This window comes from Plecotus auritus (assembly GCF_963455305.1).
Source record: "Plecotus auritus genome assembly, chromosome: 8".
Lineage (NCBI taxonomy): Eukaryota > Metazoa > Chordata > Mammalia > Chiroptera > Vespertilionidae > Plecotus > Plecotus auritus.
In genome coordinates, this window is record NC_137782.1 from 102667826 (window position 1) to 102687068 (window position 19243).

Here is a 19243-nt window from a genome sequence, read left to right on the forward strand (position 1 = left end):
GAAGGATGTGTGAAGGATGTGTCTGGAGGACCAGTACGATGCATGGAGGACAGGACTGGAGGACCAGAAGGATGTGTGGAAGACGGGTCTGGGGGATCAGAACGGTGCGTGGAGGACGGGTCTAAAGGTCTAGAAGGATGCGTGGAGGGCGGGTCTGGAGGACCAGAAGGATGCGTGGAGAATGGGTCTGGAGGACCAGAAGGGTGCGTGAAGGACGGGTCTAGAGGTCTAGAAGGGTGTGTGGAGGGCAGGTCTGGAGGACGAGAAGGATGCGTGGAGGGCGGGTCTGGAGGACCAGAAGGATGCGTGGAGGGCAGGTCTGGAGGACCAGAAGTGTGTGGAGGGCGGGTCTGGAGGACCAGAAGGATGCATGGAGGACGGGTCTGGAGGACCAGAAGGGTGCGTGAAGGACGGGTCTAGAGGTCTAGAAGGGTGTGTGGAGGGCAGGTCTGGAGGACGAGAAGGATGCGTGGAGAGCGGATCTGGAGGACCAGAAGGATGCGTGGAGGGCAGGTCTGGAGGACCAGAAGTGTGTGGAGGGCGGGTCTGGAGGACCAGAAGGATGCGTGGAGGATTGGTCTGGAGAACCTGAAGGATGTGTGGAGGATTGGTCTGGAGAACCAGAAAGATGTTGAGGATGGTTCTGGAGGACCAGAGGGATGCGTGGAGGATGGGTCTGGAGGACCAGAAGGATGCGTGGAGTATGGGTCTGGACGACCAGAAGGATGTGTGGAGGGCAGTCTGGAGGACCAGAAGTGTGCGTGGAGAGCGGGTCTGGAGGACCAGAAGGATGAGTGGAGGATGGTTCTGGAGGACCAGAAGGATGTGTGGAGGGTGGGTCTGGAGGACCAGAATGATGTGTGGAGAATTGGTCTAGAGGACAGAAGGGTGTGTGGAGGATGGGTCTGGAGGACCAGAAGGATGTGTGGAGGATAGGTCTGGAGGACCAGAAGGTTGGGTGGATTTGTCTGGAGGACACAGACCTAGTTGTTGGAGTCAATTTGTTTCCTGCAATGGTTTGTCATTTTGTTTTCAAAATCCAATGCAGCACCTGCCCATAGATCATCCCAAGAAATGTTCATGTTTTGAAAGATTAGAACCCCTTCTGTGCACCACATGGAGGTAAGGTATGTATAGAATTCACTGATGCATTCTCCTCTCATCTTCTTCACATTATGTTTTAACATAAATGTGTAGTGATTATCACCAGTGTAGAGACAGAGAAGCTAGAGCACTATAAGTTGCTTTCATATTTACACTACTGAGGTTTTCTTCATCCTTCTGTCACTCTAAACTCAGCATAGAAAGAATTCTGTGTGTGATCTTTAAAAGTATGGATTCAGCCCGGCTGGTGTTGTTCAGTGGTTGAGTGTTGACCTATGAACCAGGAGGTCATGGTTTGATTTCCAGTCAGGGCACATGCCTGGGTTGTGGGCTCAATCCCCAGTAGAGGGCATGAAGGAGGCATCAGATCAATGATTCTCTTTCATCATTGATGTTTCTATCTCTCGGTCTCCCTCCCTTCCACTCTGAAATCAATAAAAATATATATTTTTAAAAAGTATGGATTCAATTGCACGAAAATACAGCCCAAGTAATATGTGTATGTTCTCCATAAAGACTTTGCCAAATATGAAAGTGCAAGCTGTGCCTCATTGGTGAGCATAGGCGCTATGTGAGCCGGGTCTGGAGGAGACTGCGGGGCGGGGGTGGGGTGTGGGAGAAGGCCGGGGGAGCACTTTGTCTTCTCAGAGTGCAGCACTCACTCACGAGGTCAAACAGTGCCCGGGTGTGATTTCCTACACAATGCATTGCCTCTTCCAGGAAACCTGACAACCAAGAAAGAGTGAGCATGACATACGGGAAAATGCAAGAAAATAATTGTTTTCAAAGCAGGATCCAGGCATTAAAACTGAACAACCTTTCTTAAAACTATCAAAAATGAAATAAAGTAAATTCAAGCCATTATGCTTGATTTTTCATGTAATGTTGCCAGTTTCATGGATTTTTCCACATCCTTTGTGGTGTTTCCCCCACTTTGTATGCTTTCAATTCAATTCAACTAATGTTTATGGATCACTTACTGGAAAGTAAAATAGGCATGGCTTTGTGGCGAGAATGAACACATAGAGGACCACAACCATTGTCAAAATTGTAATGAAACCCAAGCATCAGGAAAGCCATGGGGCCCCTACTCCAGGGGAGAGGGGGGCAGTGCTGATGAAGTCCCGAGAGACAGGAACTGAGCCTGGATCTGGACGATGAAATGGAAGGTCTCCAGCTGGAGAACTACCTGTGTTGGGGTGAGTTGCCATGGGACCTGGGTCTGAGAAACAGCATTCAACAGCCCTGTACCAAGTAACACCCAGACCTCTCAGGGTTCCGCACCAGCACTGGGAGCATTGGTGAGTCTTCTTTCTGGTACAGTCCACTTTTACTGCTCTTACTGCAGTGCTACTAAAAAGTATGGTCTGCTTATGATATTGTACATAGAAAATCCTAAAGACTCCACCCAAAAAATGACTAGACTTAATAAATTAATTCAGCAATGTAGCAGGATACAAAATTAACACCCAAAAACCCATAGCATTTTTATACACAAATAATGAACTCATGCAGAAAGGAACTAAAAAAATAAATCTCATTTATAATTGCAACAGAAAAATTAAGATACTTAGGAATAAACTTAACCAAGGAGGTAAAAAAACCTGTACTCCAAAAACTAGAGGACATTGAAAAAAGAGATAGAGGAAGATATACACAAGTGAAAGAATATACCGTGTTCATGGATTGGTAGAATCAACATCATTAAAACATCTATACTATCCAAAGCAATCTACAGATTCAATGTAATGCATATTAAAACACCAATGGCATATTTCACAGATCTAAACAAATACTCCAAAAATTTATATGGAACTAAAAAAGACCCCGAATAGCTGCAGCAATCTTGAGAAAGAAGAACAAAGTTGGAGGGATCACAATACCAGATTTCAAGTTATACTGCAAAGCCAATGTAATCAAAACAGCCTGGTACTGGCACAAGAACAGGCATATAGACCAATGGAACACAATAGAGACCACAGAAATCAACCCAAACCATTATTCTCAATTAATATCTGACAAAGGAGTCAAGAGCATACAATGGAGTCAAGACAAGACAGTCTCTTCAATAAACGGTGTTGGGAAAATTAGACAGATACATGCAAAAAAATAAAACTAGACCAACAATTTACACCATACACAAGAATAAACTCAAAATGGATAAAGGACTTAAATGTAAGCCATGAAACCATAAAAATCCTAGAAGAAACCATAGGCAGCAAAATCTCAGACATCTCTTGTAGCAATATGTTTATAGATACATTTCCATCACAATGGAAACTAAAGAGAATATAAACAAATGGGACTACATCAAAATGAAAAGCTTATGCAAAGCAAAAGAAACCATCAACAAAATGAAAATGGAGCCCACTGTATGGGAGAACATATTTGGCAATGATACAACTGATAAAGAGTTAACATCCAAAATATATAAGGAACTTACACAACTTAACAAAATGAAGACTAACAATCCAATTTAAAAAATGGGCAAAGGACCTAAGTAGACACTTCTCCAAAGAGGACATACAGATAGCCAAGAGACATATGAAAAAATGCTCAAATTCACTGATCATCAGAGAGATGAAAATTAAAAAGACAATGAGGCATCACCTCATACCTGACAGAATGGCTACCATCAACAAATCAACAAATGACAAGTGCTGGTGAGGATGTGGAGATAAAGGAACCCTTGTGCACTGCTGGTGGGAATGCAGACTGGGGCAGCCACTGTGGAGAACTGTATGGAGTTTCCTCAAACAATTAAAAATGGAACTGCCATTTGACCCAGTGACCCTACTTCTAGGAATATATACTAAGAAACCTGAAACACCAATCAGAAAGAACATAAGCACCCCCATGTTCATAGCAGTGCAATTCACAATAGCTAAGATCTGGAAACAGCCCAAGTGCCCATCAGTAGATGAGTGGATTAAGAAGCTGTGGTACATTTATACCATGGACTACTATGCAGCAGTAAAAAAGAAGGATCTCTTACCCTTTGAGACAGCATGGAGGGACCTTGAGAGTATCATGCTAAGTGACATAAATCAGTTAAAGAAAGTCAAGTATCACATGATGTCACTCATTTGTGGAATCTAATAAACAAAATAAACTGATGAACAAAATAGACCTGCAGACATAGAAACATGGAACAGACTGTGGAATCTCAGAGGGAAGGTTGGGGGTGGGTGGAAAGTGATCAACCAAGGAATTTAAATGCATATATGCATAACCCATGGACACATACAGTGGTGTGGTGAAGGCCTGGGGTGGGAGGTGGGGAGCTAGAAGGGGTCATTGGGAGAAGAAAGGGGACATACGTAATACTTCCAATAATAAACATTTTTTAAAAAGTATGGTCTGTGGACAACATAATTACTAGAAACCCTTGGGAAAACACCTGGGCCTCTCCCAGGCCTATGGAGTCAGGTGTCTGACTGGGCCTGGACTCCGTGTGTGGAAACCCCAGGTGGCCCCTAAATACGTCTGCATTGGAGGAAAGCAGGTGGATCATCAGCAGAGGCCAGGGCAGGAAGAATGAATAAGAAAGAGCTGAAACTCGAATCACTTTATTTAAAATTTTATTGGAGAATGAAAGTGAGGGATAACATCAGATTTGAGGACTCTTATGGCCTTAATTACACTTTGCCACCTGTTTTCCCTTTCCTTCTCTGATTTTCACTCCTTGGTCCGTGTAGGTTTCTATCTTCTTTTGCCTGGTCTAGAATACAGGCATCTTCACAGCTTTCTCTCTACCTGTCTCTCCCAGGCACCTTCCCTCTCCTGCCAGTGGCAATTGGCAGTCCTGGCCTCCAGGAGCCTGAGGCCATGACTCAACCTTTACCCAGAGCTCCAGTGAACCGCTGGGGCTCTGTGATGGGGTAAGAAGCTGTATCCACTACAGCAACCTGTACACAACGTGTCCCCTCTCTGCCTACAGCTGCCAAAGGCTCTGGGCTTACAGAACCAAACAGGCCAAGACCAGGCCCCCACTCTCCTCGCCGCCGGAGCGCCCCTGCTGCGGCAGGAGCCCCCTGAGCCTTTGGTTCAGTGCTCTGTCTACCCAGCATGCCCTTCTCTCTATTCTTAAGGCTTCCACTCTGGCATGGCTGGCCCCATCATACTGTCCTGTGGAGAACCGAGTTTTCCTGGTAACTCAAATGTGTGAGGAGCCTGGGGAGTTGAGCGGCTCTGTAATCTCCCAGGTCATCTTCAACCATGGAGGTGCGATCTCCCCGCTTCTTGTTTGTTTGCTGCCTCCCTGAGAGATCAGGCGTCTTTTAGAGGTGGCCTGTGAAAAGCTGCTTGGAGATGGCACTGAGAAGTGGCTGCAGACCATCGGTGCCGAAGGCCCCAACCACATCCTTTTATCCATTTGCTCTTTTTTTAAAAAAAAAATATTTTTATTGATTTTTTACAGAGAGGAAGGGAGAGGAATAGAGAGTCAGAAACATCGATGAGAGAGAAACATCGATCAGCTGCCTCCTGCACACCTCCTACTGGGGATGTGCCCGCAACCAAGGTACATGCTCTTGACCAGAATCGAACCTGGGATCTTTCAGTCTGCAGGCCAATGCTCTATCCACTGAGCCAAACCAGTCAGGGCTATCCATTTGCTCTTAATAAAAAGACACCCACACAGTGAACCCCACAGAGTGAAACATACCATGCTGGCACTCACTATGTTTTTAAGCTGTGTTTAATTTTTAGTCCATGCTGCTAAGAACTATGAAATATTCCATAGACTGTTTCCTGCATTCTTAACGCACCTTACAAACCTCACCACACTCCGTGTAGAGAATCCTATCTGACTCCTGTGACTGAGAACCCACGGGCTGTACATGTGACTCCTGTGATTGAGAATCATGTGTAAACTATATTTCCCACACAGACCATAACATATAGGCTCTGCTGTCAGTCAGCCTGCAGAGCAAATCCAGACAAAAGCAGAGATTATATAACATTCTTAATGTTTTACTTTTAAAAAGACAAGGCAAGAAAATATATTATTTTGAACATTAAATATTGTATAAGTGTGCCATTAGTGTTTGTGAAAAATAGAAAATGCCCAAGCCCATGGAGTCTGTTTGAAGGACTTTCCTCATTCCTACAGAGTGACCACATTCCCTCAGGGAGGGCCCCTCTCAGCCAGGGCTGGAGGTGACCACACCCAGCCCCGGAGTGTGTGTGTTGGAGGGACACATTCCTCCCTCACGGAGGCTTTAAAATGACTTCTCAATCCTCACAAGCCTCTCAGAAGAAGCCCCCACTCTGCTCCTCCCTGGCTCCTGGACCGCCCCTGCTCACAAGTGAACGTTCTTTATAGACAGTGTGACGGCCATCAGTGGAGGGAATGGCCTCCCTGTGTGTGGAATCAAAAGAAACCGAAGTCACGGGAACAGAGAGCAGGGGGGCTACTGGGCAGGGGTGGGGCGTGAGGGAGGGGTGATGGAGACCCAAAGTGCAAACCTGCAGGGACAAGAATCAGTTTTGGGATCCAAGGTGCAGTCTGTGACCTGGTCAGCAATGCTGCGTTGTAGACTTGAAGTCTATGTGTGAACAAATGGTAGTTGTGAGGTGATGCAGATGACCACCACCTTACTGTGGTTGCCGAGAACCAATTCCAGCATGTAATAATTACAAGAGTTTTACCAAAAGGTTGGTGAAGCTTGGGAGGCTCAACAAGGGTGAGCCACATATGTAGTTTACCTGTTGGAAACGGCTACAAAGCATTTTCCCCAAACCTGAATAGGATTGTTAACTGCCAGACAGCTCAGGGCATTTTATTGCCTCCTGTGGGCCAAACACCTGAACAGCTGTAGGCTATTCCCCAAACTGACAATGTTTCTGTATACACTTTGATACCATACCCTTTGAAGTATATATTTCCACCTTGCCTTGGGACAAATTGTGTTTAATAAAAGCACGGGTCCTTGGTCAAGGAGGAGAGTCTTCTAGCTCCTTCAGCTGGAAGCTCCTCTGACCCCCAATGCCTTTCAAAAATATCTTTCTTCCACGGACTCCTTCTTAATCATCTACGCACAGCCCTTTCTCCAGAATGCTGAACCCTTTGTAAGGCTGGGAAAAAGAACCCCAGCAATTGGCGCCCCACGAGGGACACCGGCAATTGGCGTCTGAACGTGGGACCTAACCCTGGAAGTACCAACATCAATGGCAAGCTTCTGGAGAAAGAAGTATTCGCCTGAGCGGATGGAAAGTTCACTGTGCGTAGAGCTCATGTCAGCTTCGGAACCCTGTGGATCTGCAAGTGCGTGAGTGATACTTTGTGTTTAAGTCAGATTATTATGGGGAAGAATTTGGCAAATAGGCAAAATTATAAAGGAAAATCAAAAGGTACTTTTTAAAATCAGGCTGAAAAAAGAGTACCGTGGTCATCTTTAATATGGTTTCTTGTTCAAATCATGAAAAACCTAATTTGTTTTGAGGATGGAAAATCTGTAATTTCTAAAAGCCACCAGATCATCTGCCCCTGGAGGGGAGAGACTGGGCCGCTAGAGAGATTAAGGCCCTCAACTCTCTCCCCAGGAGATTACTCAATGTTTTGTTTAAAAATTATAGAAGAACTCACTGGGAAATGCAAATTTTGGCCAAGATAACCTTGGGTGTTAGTAATTACTTCGGAAAGCGAAGAAGGAAAAAACTTAGGATCTATCTTTATCTATTGAGCATGAAAAGATACTCGACCAGATCTGTTACTAAAACTTCCCCCAAAGCAAGCAGGATGTGGGGGAAGGGAGACAGGTGGAGATCCAATATGGAAGCCCACTCTCCCAATATGCTAAGGAATGTGGTAATTTGCATTTCGATGGCTACAAACTTCCTCCAAACTCGTTTGGCAGTAAAAAAAAAATTTTTTTGGAAGTTTGCTTAATTATATAAATAATAAAGTTAAAGGTTTAGATATTTTGAAATGACAAAATGCTAAATATTTGACTGGCCAGCTCTAAAAATTTAAATTTGATATCTTAAGATAATTATAAAAAGTATTATAATCTTTAAATCATATATAGATATATATTTGATGTTTTTTCCCAAGTTAAAATTTCAAGGCTGTAACCCAGGGAAATATTTTAAATTTAACCAATCTAATATACTTGAAATCGCATGGAAAGCTTTATAAAATAAAAATTAATAACTATATTTTAAATGTTATAAAGGTTTTGGCCTCTCAGAAGGGCAAAATAAGTAACTAAATATTTCTTAAAATCCAACAGCAGAATTTAAAATGACAAAAAGCCGGTAGCCGCCTGCATTTTAAATTAGGCTAAAGGTGGGGCTGCTTTTTCACCTTGTGAATCAGATGTAAACATTTACTAAATTTACTTTGCTTTTTAAATAAAGATACCTACTTTAATTAAATTGTAATAAAGACCAGAAACAGCTAGTGAGATTTCTGTTTGTCTGTAGGGATTTTGGTTTGCTCTTCCCTTGTGTACTGTGAGAATAAACAAACCATCTTTTCTATCAAAGAACAGAGTAGGCAGCCGCCATGATGGCCACATGGCTTGCCAGTCCCCTGGGGGCCACCATCTTGAAACAGTGTCTTTGTAAGCAATTTGATTAAGTCTTCTAAGAAAGTTACTGAAGGCCTCCCATGATCCCTCTGTATATGCAAATAAGCCTAAGGGGATACTCTTTAAATATAAAATTCTAGCTTAATAAAAAGGAGAAATTTTAAAATTTTGAGATTTCTTTCACTGATATTTACTGTATAAACTAAGATTGTTATTAAAATATTAAATCTGATCCATACTAGTGGTCACCATAATCTTAAGAGAAATTGTTTCATGTGACATGGCCTGGCAATACAAACCAATATTAAACAGCAGCTTTGCAGGTTGCTTGTATAAGGAAAGACAAAGATTCTTAAGTGAAACTCTCTGTAACCTGAAAATTAACCTAGAACAGCCGTGGGCAAACTATGGCCCTTGGGCCGGATCCGGCCCGTTTGGCTGTTCTATCCAGCCCGCAGAGCAGAGGGTTCTCTTGCTCTCCCCTCCGCTCCTTCACCAGCAGCAGTGTTAACATGGCAACGTTGGGAAACAAGGCCGCAGCTCCTTCTGAGTGGGCGGATTTATATCCGCCCATTCAGTAGAAGGAACAACCTCTCAATCTTCCAGAGGCTCCTTGTAATGCCCGAGGACGAGTCCCCCGACATCACCCTGGGAATGCGTAGACACGTTATCGTGGTGATGTAGGGAGACACGCCCCTGGAGAGCACAGTATCAGAGCATTAGCTAAAAAGGAGACCAACAACACTGTTCCCACTGAAGTTGATGTTTTAAAGACCAAAAACCTTTCAACCCATTCTACATTGCCATCTATATCTACGTCCCGGGCATAATTTGGAAGTTGCACTAAAGAAAATGTTTAATTTACTGTTTACACATTTTGTTCTTTTCTATTTGTTTTAGTTTTAAATTATTTTATTATATTTAAGTTTAATTTGAAAGGCTTTTGTACCTTTCCTTTGTTAGGCAATTTTATTTTGCCTTTGCCATCTTCAAAATAAGGTATGTTATTGTGCTATGATTCCTCCATTTTTTGAAGTTTCAAATTATAATAATTAGTGTTTACATTCTTCTTGTTAAAATGTTTGAAATGAATAAAAGTATTGAAATAAAAAAAAAAAAGACCGTACCCTTTTATGTAATGATGTTTACTTTGAATTTATATTAGTTCACACAAACACTCCATCCATGCTTTTGTTCCGGCCATCTGGTCCAGTTTAAGAACCCATTGTGGCCCTCGAGTCAAAAAGTTTGCCCAACCCTGATATAGAAGGAAATAGAGAGATTTTCTTGAAACATCTGAAGAACTGTAATTAAATGTATATTTGGCCTCTTGAGCTGAAGTAAATAATTTGTGTTTTTGCCTCCTTGGCAAAATTAATGTAAAGTTACTTAAAGACCAATTGCAGGGACTTAATTAATGTCATTTACTGTCTAAAACCTAAAACAAGTGAAGTTAAAAAATAAATGTTATTTCAGATTAATTTAAATTGGCTAAACGAAATAAGTGAATATTCACGAAAACTTAATTGTACTGGACAAAAAACTGTTCCTGAAGTATTCAGTCATATTTCTGTGCAAAAATTTAAATTTATAGTTATCAACACTACATTATAAAATTTCAAAAGCCTCCTAACATTTAAATAAAAAATGGGGGGATAGTGGAAAAATATGATATGTGGAGAAATATCCTGGAAGTAAATTAAATCAAGAAATTTTTTACTTTGAAAATTAATTTTCACTTGTTATGCTAATAGCAAGACACCCATGAAAAATCACATGGTGTCAAAATAAGCCAAAGGAAAGTTGTTTGGGCAAAAATAAAAAAGGATCCCAAGTCAAATTTATAGAAAAGATTCCTTTATTAACCTTTGGTCGAGAATATGCTTGTATATTTCCAGAAAACTACAAGCCCATGTGGATTCCTGCAACAACGGATCCCAGAGAGGAACTGACAGGACTGCTCCAGCCACAGAAATAGCAGTGGCCCCCAAGAACAGAGAAGAAACAGTCTAGAAAATGAAGATGGCGAAGACGCCTTACCATGCTAGCAGTCAGCAGCTGTGCATCACAGCAGGTTGCCCAGGACCAAACCAGAGAAGGTCGGACCTGCATTGCCACCGTTTATCCACCATTCAGAACTAAAATATCATTGCTGACATGTACACATAAGGAACTGTTGGACATTGAAATTGGGACTCAAAGAACTGTTGGCCCAGAAAGAAAATGACTGCAGGCTGATTCCTTTAATGCCTGACAGGAATTTAAAAAGTCTTGATAGAACTCTGTCCTTTCCATTGAATTTAAAAATTTTAAAACATACATCCTTCTTTAATTTAAAAAATCAAAAAGGGTGAGATGCTGAGAACCAATTCCAGCATGTAATAATTACAAGAGTTTTACCAAAAGGTTGGTGAAGCTTGGGAGGCTCAAGGGTGAGCCACATATGTAGTTTACCTGTTGGAAACGGCTACAAAGCATTTTCCCCAAACCTGAATAGGATGATTGTTAACTGCCAGACAGCTCAGGGCATTTTATTGCCTCCTGTTGGCCAACCCCTGAACAGCTGTAGGCTATTCCCCAAACTGACAATGTTTCTGTATACCCTTTGATACCATACCCTTTGAAGTGTATATTTCCACCTTGCCTTGGGACAAATTGTGTTTAATAAAAGCACGGGTCCTTGGTCAAGGAGGAGAGTCTTCTAGCTCCTTCAGCTGCAAGCTCCTCTGACCCCCAATACCTTTCAAAAATATCTTTCGTCCATGGACTCCTTCTTAATCATCTACGCACAGCCCTTTCTCCAGAATGCTGAACTCTTTGTAAGGCTGGGAAAAAGAACCCCGGCATGTGGTGGTCATTTTGATATGTTCAATTTGAACTTACACACTGTTATATTTTAACTAGAGGCCTGGTGCACAAAATTGATGCAGGGGTGTGTGTGTGTGTCCCTCAGCCCAGCCTGCACCCTCTTCAATCTGGGACCCCTCTTATAATCCAGGACTGCTGGCTCCCAACTGCTCGCCTGCCTGACTGCCTGATTGCCCCTAACTGCTTCTGCCTGCCAGCCTGATCACCCCCTAACCACTCCCCTGATAGCCTGATTGATGCTTAACTGCTCCTCTGCTGGCCTGATTGCTCCTAACTGCCATTCCCTGGTGGCCCAGTCACCCCCAACTGCCCTCCCCTGCCAGCCTGGTTGCCCCAAACTGTCCTACCCTGCAGGCCTGGTCTCCTGCACCTGCCCTCCCCTGCTGGCTCAGTCACCCCTAACTGTCCTCCATTGCCAGCCTGGTCGCCCCTAACTGTCCTCCCCTGCAGGCCTGGTCTCCCCCAACTGACCTCCCCTGCTGGCCCAGTCACCCCTAACTGTCCTCCATTGCCAGCCTGGTCGCCCCTAACTGCCCTCCCCTGGCAGCCTGGTTGCCTCCAATTGCCCTCCCCTCCTGGCCCGGTCACCCCTAACTTCCCTCTCTTGCCAGCCTGGTCACCCCTAACTGTCCTCCCTTGCCAGGCTGGTTGCCCCTAACTGCCCTCCCCTGAAGGCCTGGTTGCCCCCAACTACCCTCCCCTGCTGGCCTGGCCACCCCTAACTTCCCTCTCTTGCCAGCCTGGTCACCCCTAACTGCCTTCCCCTGCTGGCCCAATTGCCCCTAACTACCCTCCCCTGCCAGCCTGATCACCCCTAACTGTCCTCCCCTACAGGCCTGGTCGCTCCCAACTTCCCTCCCCTGTAGGCCTGGTCCCCCCAACTGCCCTCCCCTGTAGGCCTGGTCCCCCCAACTGCCCTCCCCTGCTGGCCTGGTTGCCCCCAACTGCCCTCCTCTGTCAGCCATCTTGTGGTGGCCATCTTGTGTCCACATGGGGGTGGCCATCTTGTGTGTTGGACTGATGGTCAATTTGCATCTTACCTCTTTATTATATCCTATCTAATAAAAGAGTAATATGCAAATTGACCATCAGTCCAACACACAAGATGGCCGCCCCCATGTGGACACAAGATGACTGCACCCATGTGGACACAAGATGGCTGCCACAAGATGTCCGGCAGGGGAGGGCAGTTGGGGGGACCAGACCTGCAGGGGAGGGCAGTTGGGGGGGACCAGGCCTGCAGGGGAGGGCAGTTTGGGGAAACCAGGCCAGCAGGGAGGACAGTTAGAGGCAACCAGGCCAGCAGGGAAGGGCAGTTGGGGGTGACCAGGTCTGCAGAGGAGGACAGTTAGGGGTGACCAGGCCTGCAGGGGAGGGCAGTTAGGGCCAACCAGGCTGGCAAGGGAGGGCAGTTAGGGGCAATTGGGCCGGCAGGGGAGCAGTTAGGCGTCGATCAGGCTGGCAAGGGAGTGGTTAGGGGGTGATCAGGCTGGCAGGCAGAAGCAGTTAGGGGCAATCAGGCAGGCAGGCAGGTGAGCGGTTGGGAGCCAGCAGTCCTGGATTGTGTGAGGCATGTCCAATTGCCCGGGCAGTTGAACATCCCTCGAGGGGTCCCAGATTGGAGAGGGTGCAGGCTGCGTTGAGGGACACCCTTCCCTGTGCATGAATTTCGTGCACCCGGCCTCTAGTAGGATTATATCTCAATTAACCTTGAAAAAATGGTTTATAATTTCAAATACCCTCCTGCCATTTATCCTGCAGTTTAGTTTAGATAAAACTATATAAAGGTAAATAAAAGACATGTCAATCATTAAAAAAATACACTTTTTGTTTCTTTGTTTTTTACTTTTCCCCAGAAAATTAAGGAAGTAATGATTTGTTTTCTCATTACTTACTACCGCCCTCACCACCCTTCCAGTTAGCATTTGTGTTGGGCTTGGGGTCATCATGAAATTTCTGTTGGGAGGTGAACAGCCACTTTAGGTGCTGGCTGCAGGGTGAAGACCATTCTCATGTACCAGACTCGGTCCTTCATGGTCATTTCTCCTGAAAACCTGTGTGTGTGCAGGCCAGTTGGTGGGGGTTGGGATGGAGGCAGGCTTGAAGTGTGACAGCGCAGCCTGGAAGCAAGCTGGTGGTCTGCTTGCTCTCTAGCTGTGAGGCTGAGGCTCATGGATGGGCCTGGCGGCCAGGTCAGGGCATCTGAGCAAATACTCATCCAGGGGACACCATGCAGAGTGCCGGTTAAAGCTCCTGGTCACGGTCATGCACTAAGAAAGACAGTCAGCAAACATGAAACAGGTCTGGGAAATTGAATAAGAGAAGCCCGCCTTGCTCATATGCACATACATAGACGCATACACACATATGAATGTTTAGGAATGCCCTGCGATGCCACGTGTTCTTTCTGGAGAAGACCAGTGCACCTGACATTCTGTAACCAGGAGCGTTCTGGCATGTGGGGCTGTGCCTACACCTGATCGCGTCTGGAAGAGATGGTCTAAGTGCTGTGGATGCTGGGCACAGAAGGGGAACCAGAAAGAACTTCAAAACGACAAACAGGCCCACTCATGAGTTTATCAGAGTGTTAAGTACACGATAATGACCAACTCACACAGAGAAAACAGGAAGAAGAAAGAATGTGCTCTGGGCATCTTCTATGCGACCAGGAATCCTCATTGTAAGAGTCATTAAAATGTGCTTGTTTGGGTTATAAAGGGGAAACCGGGCCGTGTCCTTGACTGGCCAGATAACTGCCGACCAGGGCCAAGTCTCACACACAGTCCTGATTTTTGTCCACCTGGGCCTTGATTCAGTCATTCACAACATGAGACTAACAATTACCACTCCTTTCTTTGTAATAATGCTTCCAGAATAATCGAAACAACAACAGAACACATTCTAAGCATCCTTGAGGGAGGAAAGGTTAAGGAATTATTAACCCATGAAAACGAAACTAAGTAATATCGATGCCTGCTCTCCTACCTGAAGGAGGGCTTAGCCATTTTCTGAACTTCCCGGAGCACATCAAAGAGAAATCAGCATCCCCGCAGGCTGGGGGGCCACAGCTCCCTGCTTCAGGACAATGTGCTCAGTGCCCACTGACTGGAGCACAGGAGACTGTGTGGGGTGCAAGGCAGGGACCAGAGAGGTGTCGGGTGTCACAGGGGAGAGAGCCTACCGAGTTCACTGCCCAGGCCTGAGTGTAGGCACCTGTCGGTGTCCTCGGGAAAGGGAGGGGACCCTTGGCAATCTGCAGTGTGCTATTTCTGAGCATGTTTCGGAGTAAAGCCAAAAACATGAGACAAGACATGAATTTCTAAAATCAGCTTCTTCTACGACCCTGGCTATAGTGCTGTGACATTCAGGGGGTGATGCCAGTGAGATGGGAAGTTTCTTGTTCAGGGACTATGAAACTTTCCTTAACTTAGCTCCAGTGCCATGGAAACGCATCCTGAAGCACACCCACACCCACACCCACATGGCGTGCACACACACACATGTGCACAGTCACATGCATGTGCACATTCACACACACACGCACGTGCACACAGCACACACACGTATGTGCACATCCACACATGCACATACAACACGCATGTACACATTTACATACATGCACAATGTGCACACATGTGCACACATGTGCACTCTCACATAATGTGCACACATGTGCACATCAACACACATATGCACATTCTCACAATGCACACACATGAATACACTACACATGTGCACACTCCACCACACATGCACACACGCGCACACCACACATGCACACACATGTGCACATTCTCTCACACACATGCACATACATGTGCACATCACACACACTTTCCCTGCACAAAACTTAGTCCACCTTAGACATGAGCAGGAGTGCAGTAGAAAACAGGGGGTTTCATCTACCCTCTTAGTGTTTGCAGCCAAACCCTCCTGGACACTCAGGGAGCCGTGAGTGTAAATAATTCCTTAGCATCAAATTAGGTTTTAAATTATTAGAAGAGACCACACAGGGAAACAAACCTGAGACAGCCCACAAATCAGCTCTCCAAGTAACATAAGATGGAGGAGGAAACAGCTGTAATTCCACCTGTACAATTTAAGTTACTCTGTCTTTGAAAATTATAACAAACCACAATTTCATGACAAAAAGATAAACTGCCACATGGAGGCTTCGTGAAGCTCGAGGTCCCTGCAGCTGAAATCACCTAGAGCAGTGGTCGGCAAACCAAGGCTCACGAGCCACATGCGGCTCTTTGGCCCCTTTGAGTGTGGCTCTTCCACAAAATACCACATGCGGGCGTGCACATACCGTGCGATTGAAACTTCATGGCCCATGCGCAGAAGTCGGTTTTCAGCCTGGGCAAGTCTATTTTGAAGAAGTGGCGTTAGAACACTCAAGAGGCCAAAGAGCCACATGTGGCTCGCGAGCCGCGGTTTGGCGACCACTGGCCTAGAGAAACTGTGCCAAGCCCTGCCCAGTGCTCTTACCGAAAAGACTGATTGCCTTTCGCACCAGACCCACGCCTTCTGGTACACAGAAGGAGGTTCCTTCTCATCAGACTCCTTCCTCACCACCCACTTGGTAAATGACCTCATTCTAGCACAGGCTGCCCCTGTCCACGGAGTCAGAGCTGAAGCACGAGGGGCCGGGACTGAAAGGCAATGGGAAGAGGAGGGAGAGGAGAGGGCTGGGTGGAAAGGAGTGAGGGAGGAGGGCAGGCAGAACCCGGGAGAACGCATTTCTCCGTCCAGGAGCTACAGGCTCGGAGAGGCTGCTGGCCTTCCTCTCGGCGCGAGCTGCCTCGCCTGGGCCACTTGGCTTTCCTGCAGCTGCCCGTTTCTCTTCAGCATGAAAGGGCAACACGCAGCTTTAATCGCATCACTGCACTGGGCTCCCTGTCCAACGTCCCAGGGAATCGCAGGAGGACGTACACACAGCGCCCTTTCCCCGGGGGCAGGCGCGTCTGTGCTGGGGGCCATCCACAAGCATCGCACGTGGCCGAGTTGGGAACAGGACACTAAGTGCCCACATCAGAAACAGGCGTGGCTTCTCAGAGCACACTGGGGATGGGTGTGTGTGGAATGCCAGATCCCGAGAGGCTCACCCCTCCTGTGGCCGCACACGTTAGACGAGCTTATGATTCAGTGCGCTGTGTGCGAGGGCCGTCGTCACTCGCATGTAGCAAAGGCCTCTGTGCACTAGGTTGTGAGCTAAAGGGTTACTTGGAAGTGGGAAACAGAAGAGATGCTTTCCACCCACCCACCAGTGTGGCCCTACTTGTCCCTGGTCCCGGTCCCAGAGCCCCGGAGCCCCTGAGCCCATCTCCACAGCAGGGTAGGGCTTGCAGCTCGTCTCTGGCCTCTGTGGACCTGGCCTCGGGCATTTCCAAGCAAGGACACACCGGGACTCCAACCCACCAGCACTCCCTGCCCCACATGCTGGCCATCCCACCCCAATCCCTGCCCTGGAACCCGGGCAGATAGACAGACCTTGATAACTGTGTGGGGTTCCAGAACATTTACGTGTGCACACGGGAACATACAGTCAAGGCTCTTACCCAACATGCTCCAGATTGCTCTGGGAAGCTAGACACAGACCCCCAGCCCGTGATTACTTCAGAGACCTTGCAACCAGCTGCCACGCACTTCCAATGACACTGTCAGCGAACACCGAGGAGCCGGAAGGCACAGATGACATGCATGGCAACAGGAAGATGCAGAAAACTCCATCACTGGGTCACACTGGATGGAGTTGCTTTACTTAGAACCTAAGTACAGGACCTTCTGACCAAAAGGTGTGAGAGGAGGCAGAACAAACAGTCCTTAATCGAAGCAGCACCTAAGTCAGATGGCGAGAGAAAGCGTCCAGGAGAAGTAGACCTACGCGACGGCAGCAGAATCTAAATCTGCACAGCAGGCCCAGCCTGGAGACCAGCACGCAGCAACCTGTAACAGTATCTGTCCAATAAGCACGCAGGCAGCCCATTGCTGCGCGGGGCTCCCTGACCATGTGCGGGTGCGGCAACTCCAAGAGGCTTGGTTTGGACGCTACAGGAGCATCCCCACCCAGTGAGGAGTCTCCCTCCAAAGGCTCCAGCTCCGAGCCCTGCCATCCTCCAGCCCACGTGCGAGAATCCTTCCGAGTCAGCTCGTGCCCGAGGCACTCACTGTACCTTCAATAAAGAAATAACCCCCTGCTTTATGCATTTCCTGCTTTATGATCAAGTTTCTTTATTTAAAATATAAACTAAAAGTACATGAGTATGTGCCTTATCCATTGACTTTTGCTGGGAATGACATTAAGCTAGTAGTTAAAATAACATCTCCCACCAGAGGAAGGTTTTCTGCTACTAAGATTACTCGACTGGGTTCACATGAGCAATCCCAGAACAAGCGTGTTTGATGGCACCTTGGGGTCGTGTACAGCCCGCGTGGACACCACGGAATGGGCACCAAACTCGGAAACTCGTGGACCCTGGCAGTCAACCCAACAGCTGATTACCATGTTTGACATGAGACCCAACAGGCGCCTTTTAAGCAGTTTTCCATTTTAGCACCAGATTGCTGTAGTAGGAATCTGGCCGCTGTATATTTTCATTTCTTTGAAACAAAGAGGAAGAAAACCTATTTTTAATTGTTCTTAGAAGAATGTAAGGAAACCTTTTTATATAACTTAACTTTAACAAGTTTAGCTTAGATACATGAATCCAATGAAATGCCATCGGTAAGTGCTTTTAACGAAGAATCAAATACTTACGCCATGATACCTGAGAGGTGAAACATTTCGGCTGTGATATAGGACAAATAACTGTACAGGAAGACAAAGAGTGGCTCGATCACCCGTATGTTATGTGTGAACCGAGTGGTAAATGCCGCTATAAATCCCAGGAAGATGCCAATCAACATGCCACCGATGCCCACAACAAAGAAGTTGGCAATCCCGGCAAACACGTCAACAGTCTCAATGGTCTTCATCTGGCAGAAGGACTTGAACAGGTTGTACAGGACCTGTGGGGAGGGAGCGCATGGTCAGCTCTTCCAGCTGCCCCCCCACCCACCACCACACAGGCCTGCCTCTCAGAGGACGTGCTTCCTGGGCACCCAAGCGGTGGCGTGGCAGTTCCTACGCATTTGCTTATTTAAATCATATTCAGTAGCTTTAAACTAAAGGCTTTGATAACAGCACGTTGTCAGGAAAACGTTTTCTAAAAGTAAGTAAGAATTCAAAATTATTGCACAACTTACTCCAAAAACATCAATTCTTAGATACCACTTGGAAGCTCCTTGAATGTTTGGTTGCCATCCGGCACACCCTGCCTGTCCTACTGAGGTCTGAGGGTGTGGCCGTGAATTAGTTACATTCCAAGGCTCTGTCGGGGGTAACGCCCTGGAAGGACCCATCCTCTAGTGCCGGTGCCCTACCTGAGGGCACCCTCTGCCCAAGCCACTGAGGCCCTCTGCCTAGGTGCCCCCCCAACCCCAACACAGGCACATGCTTGATGCAATGTGAGATCTAAAGGAGTCTTCTCAAGAGGCAGCAACCTGTGTTGTGGGAGTGTGTGTATGTGGGTGCATATGTGTGAGTGTGCGTGTGTGTGCATGTGTGAGTGTATGAGTGTGTATGCGTGGGTGCATACGTGTGAGGGTGTGCTACAACTTCACACATATTTTGTGCCTCTAAAGTGACAAGAGTACACTGTTGCTTGGTTTCTGAAAAATCTACAGTCCTTACA

At 46.5% G+C, this 19243-nt stretch overlaps 1 protein-coding gene across 1 annotated transcript in view; it reads right to left on the minus strand.

Annotated features, from left to right (window-relative positions):
• Positions 1–19243, minus strand: part of SLC9A2 (solute carrier family 9 member A2) — a 139270-nt gene that overhangs the window by 65222 nt on the left and 54805 nt on the right. Inside the window, exon 3 of the mRNA XM_080686980.1 lies at positions 18268–18518. Within this exon, the coding sequence (XP_080543106.1) occupies positions 18268–18518 (251 nt within the window). The remainder of the gene's footprint in view (positions 1–18267; positions 18519–19243) is intronic.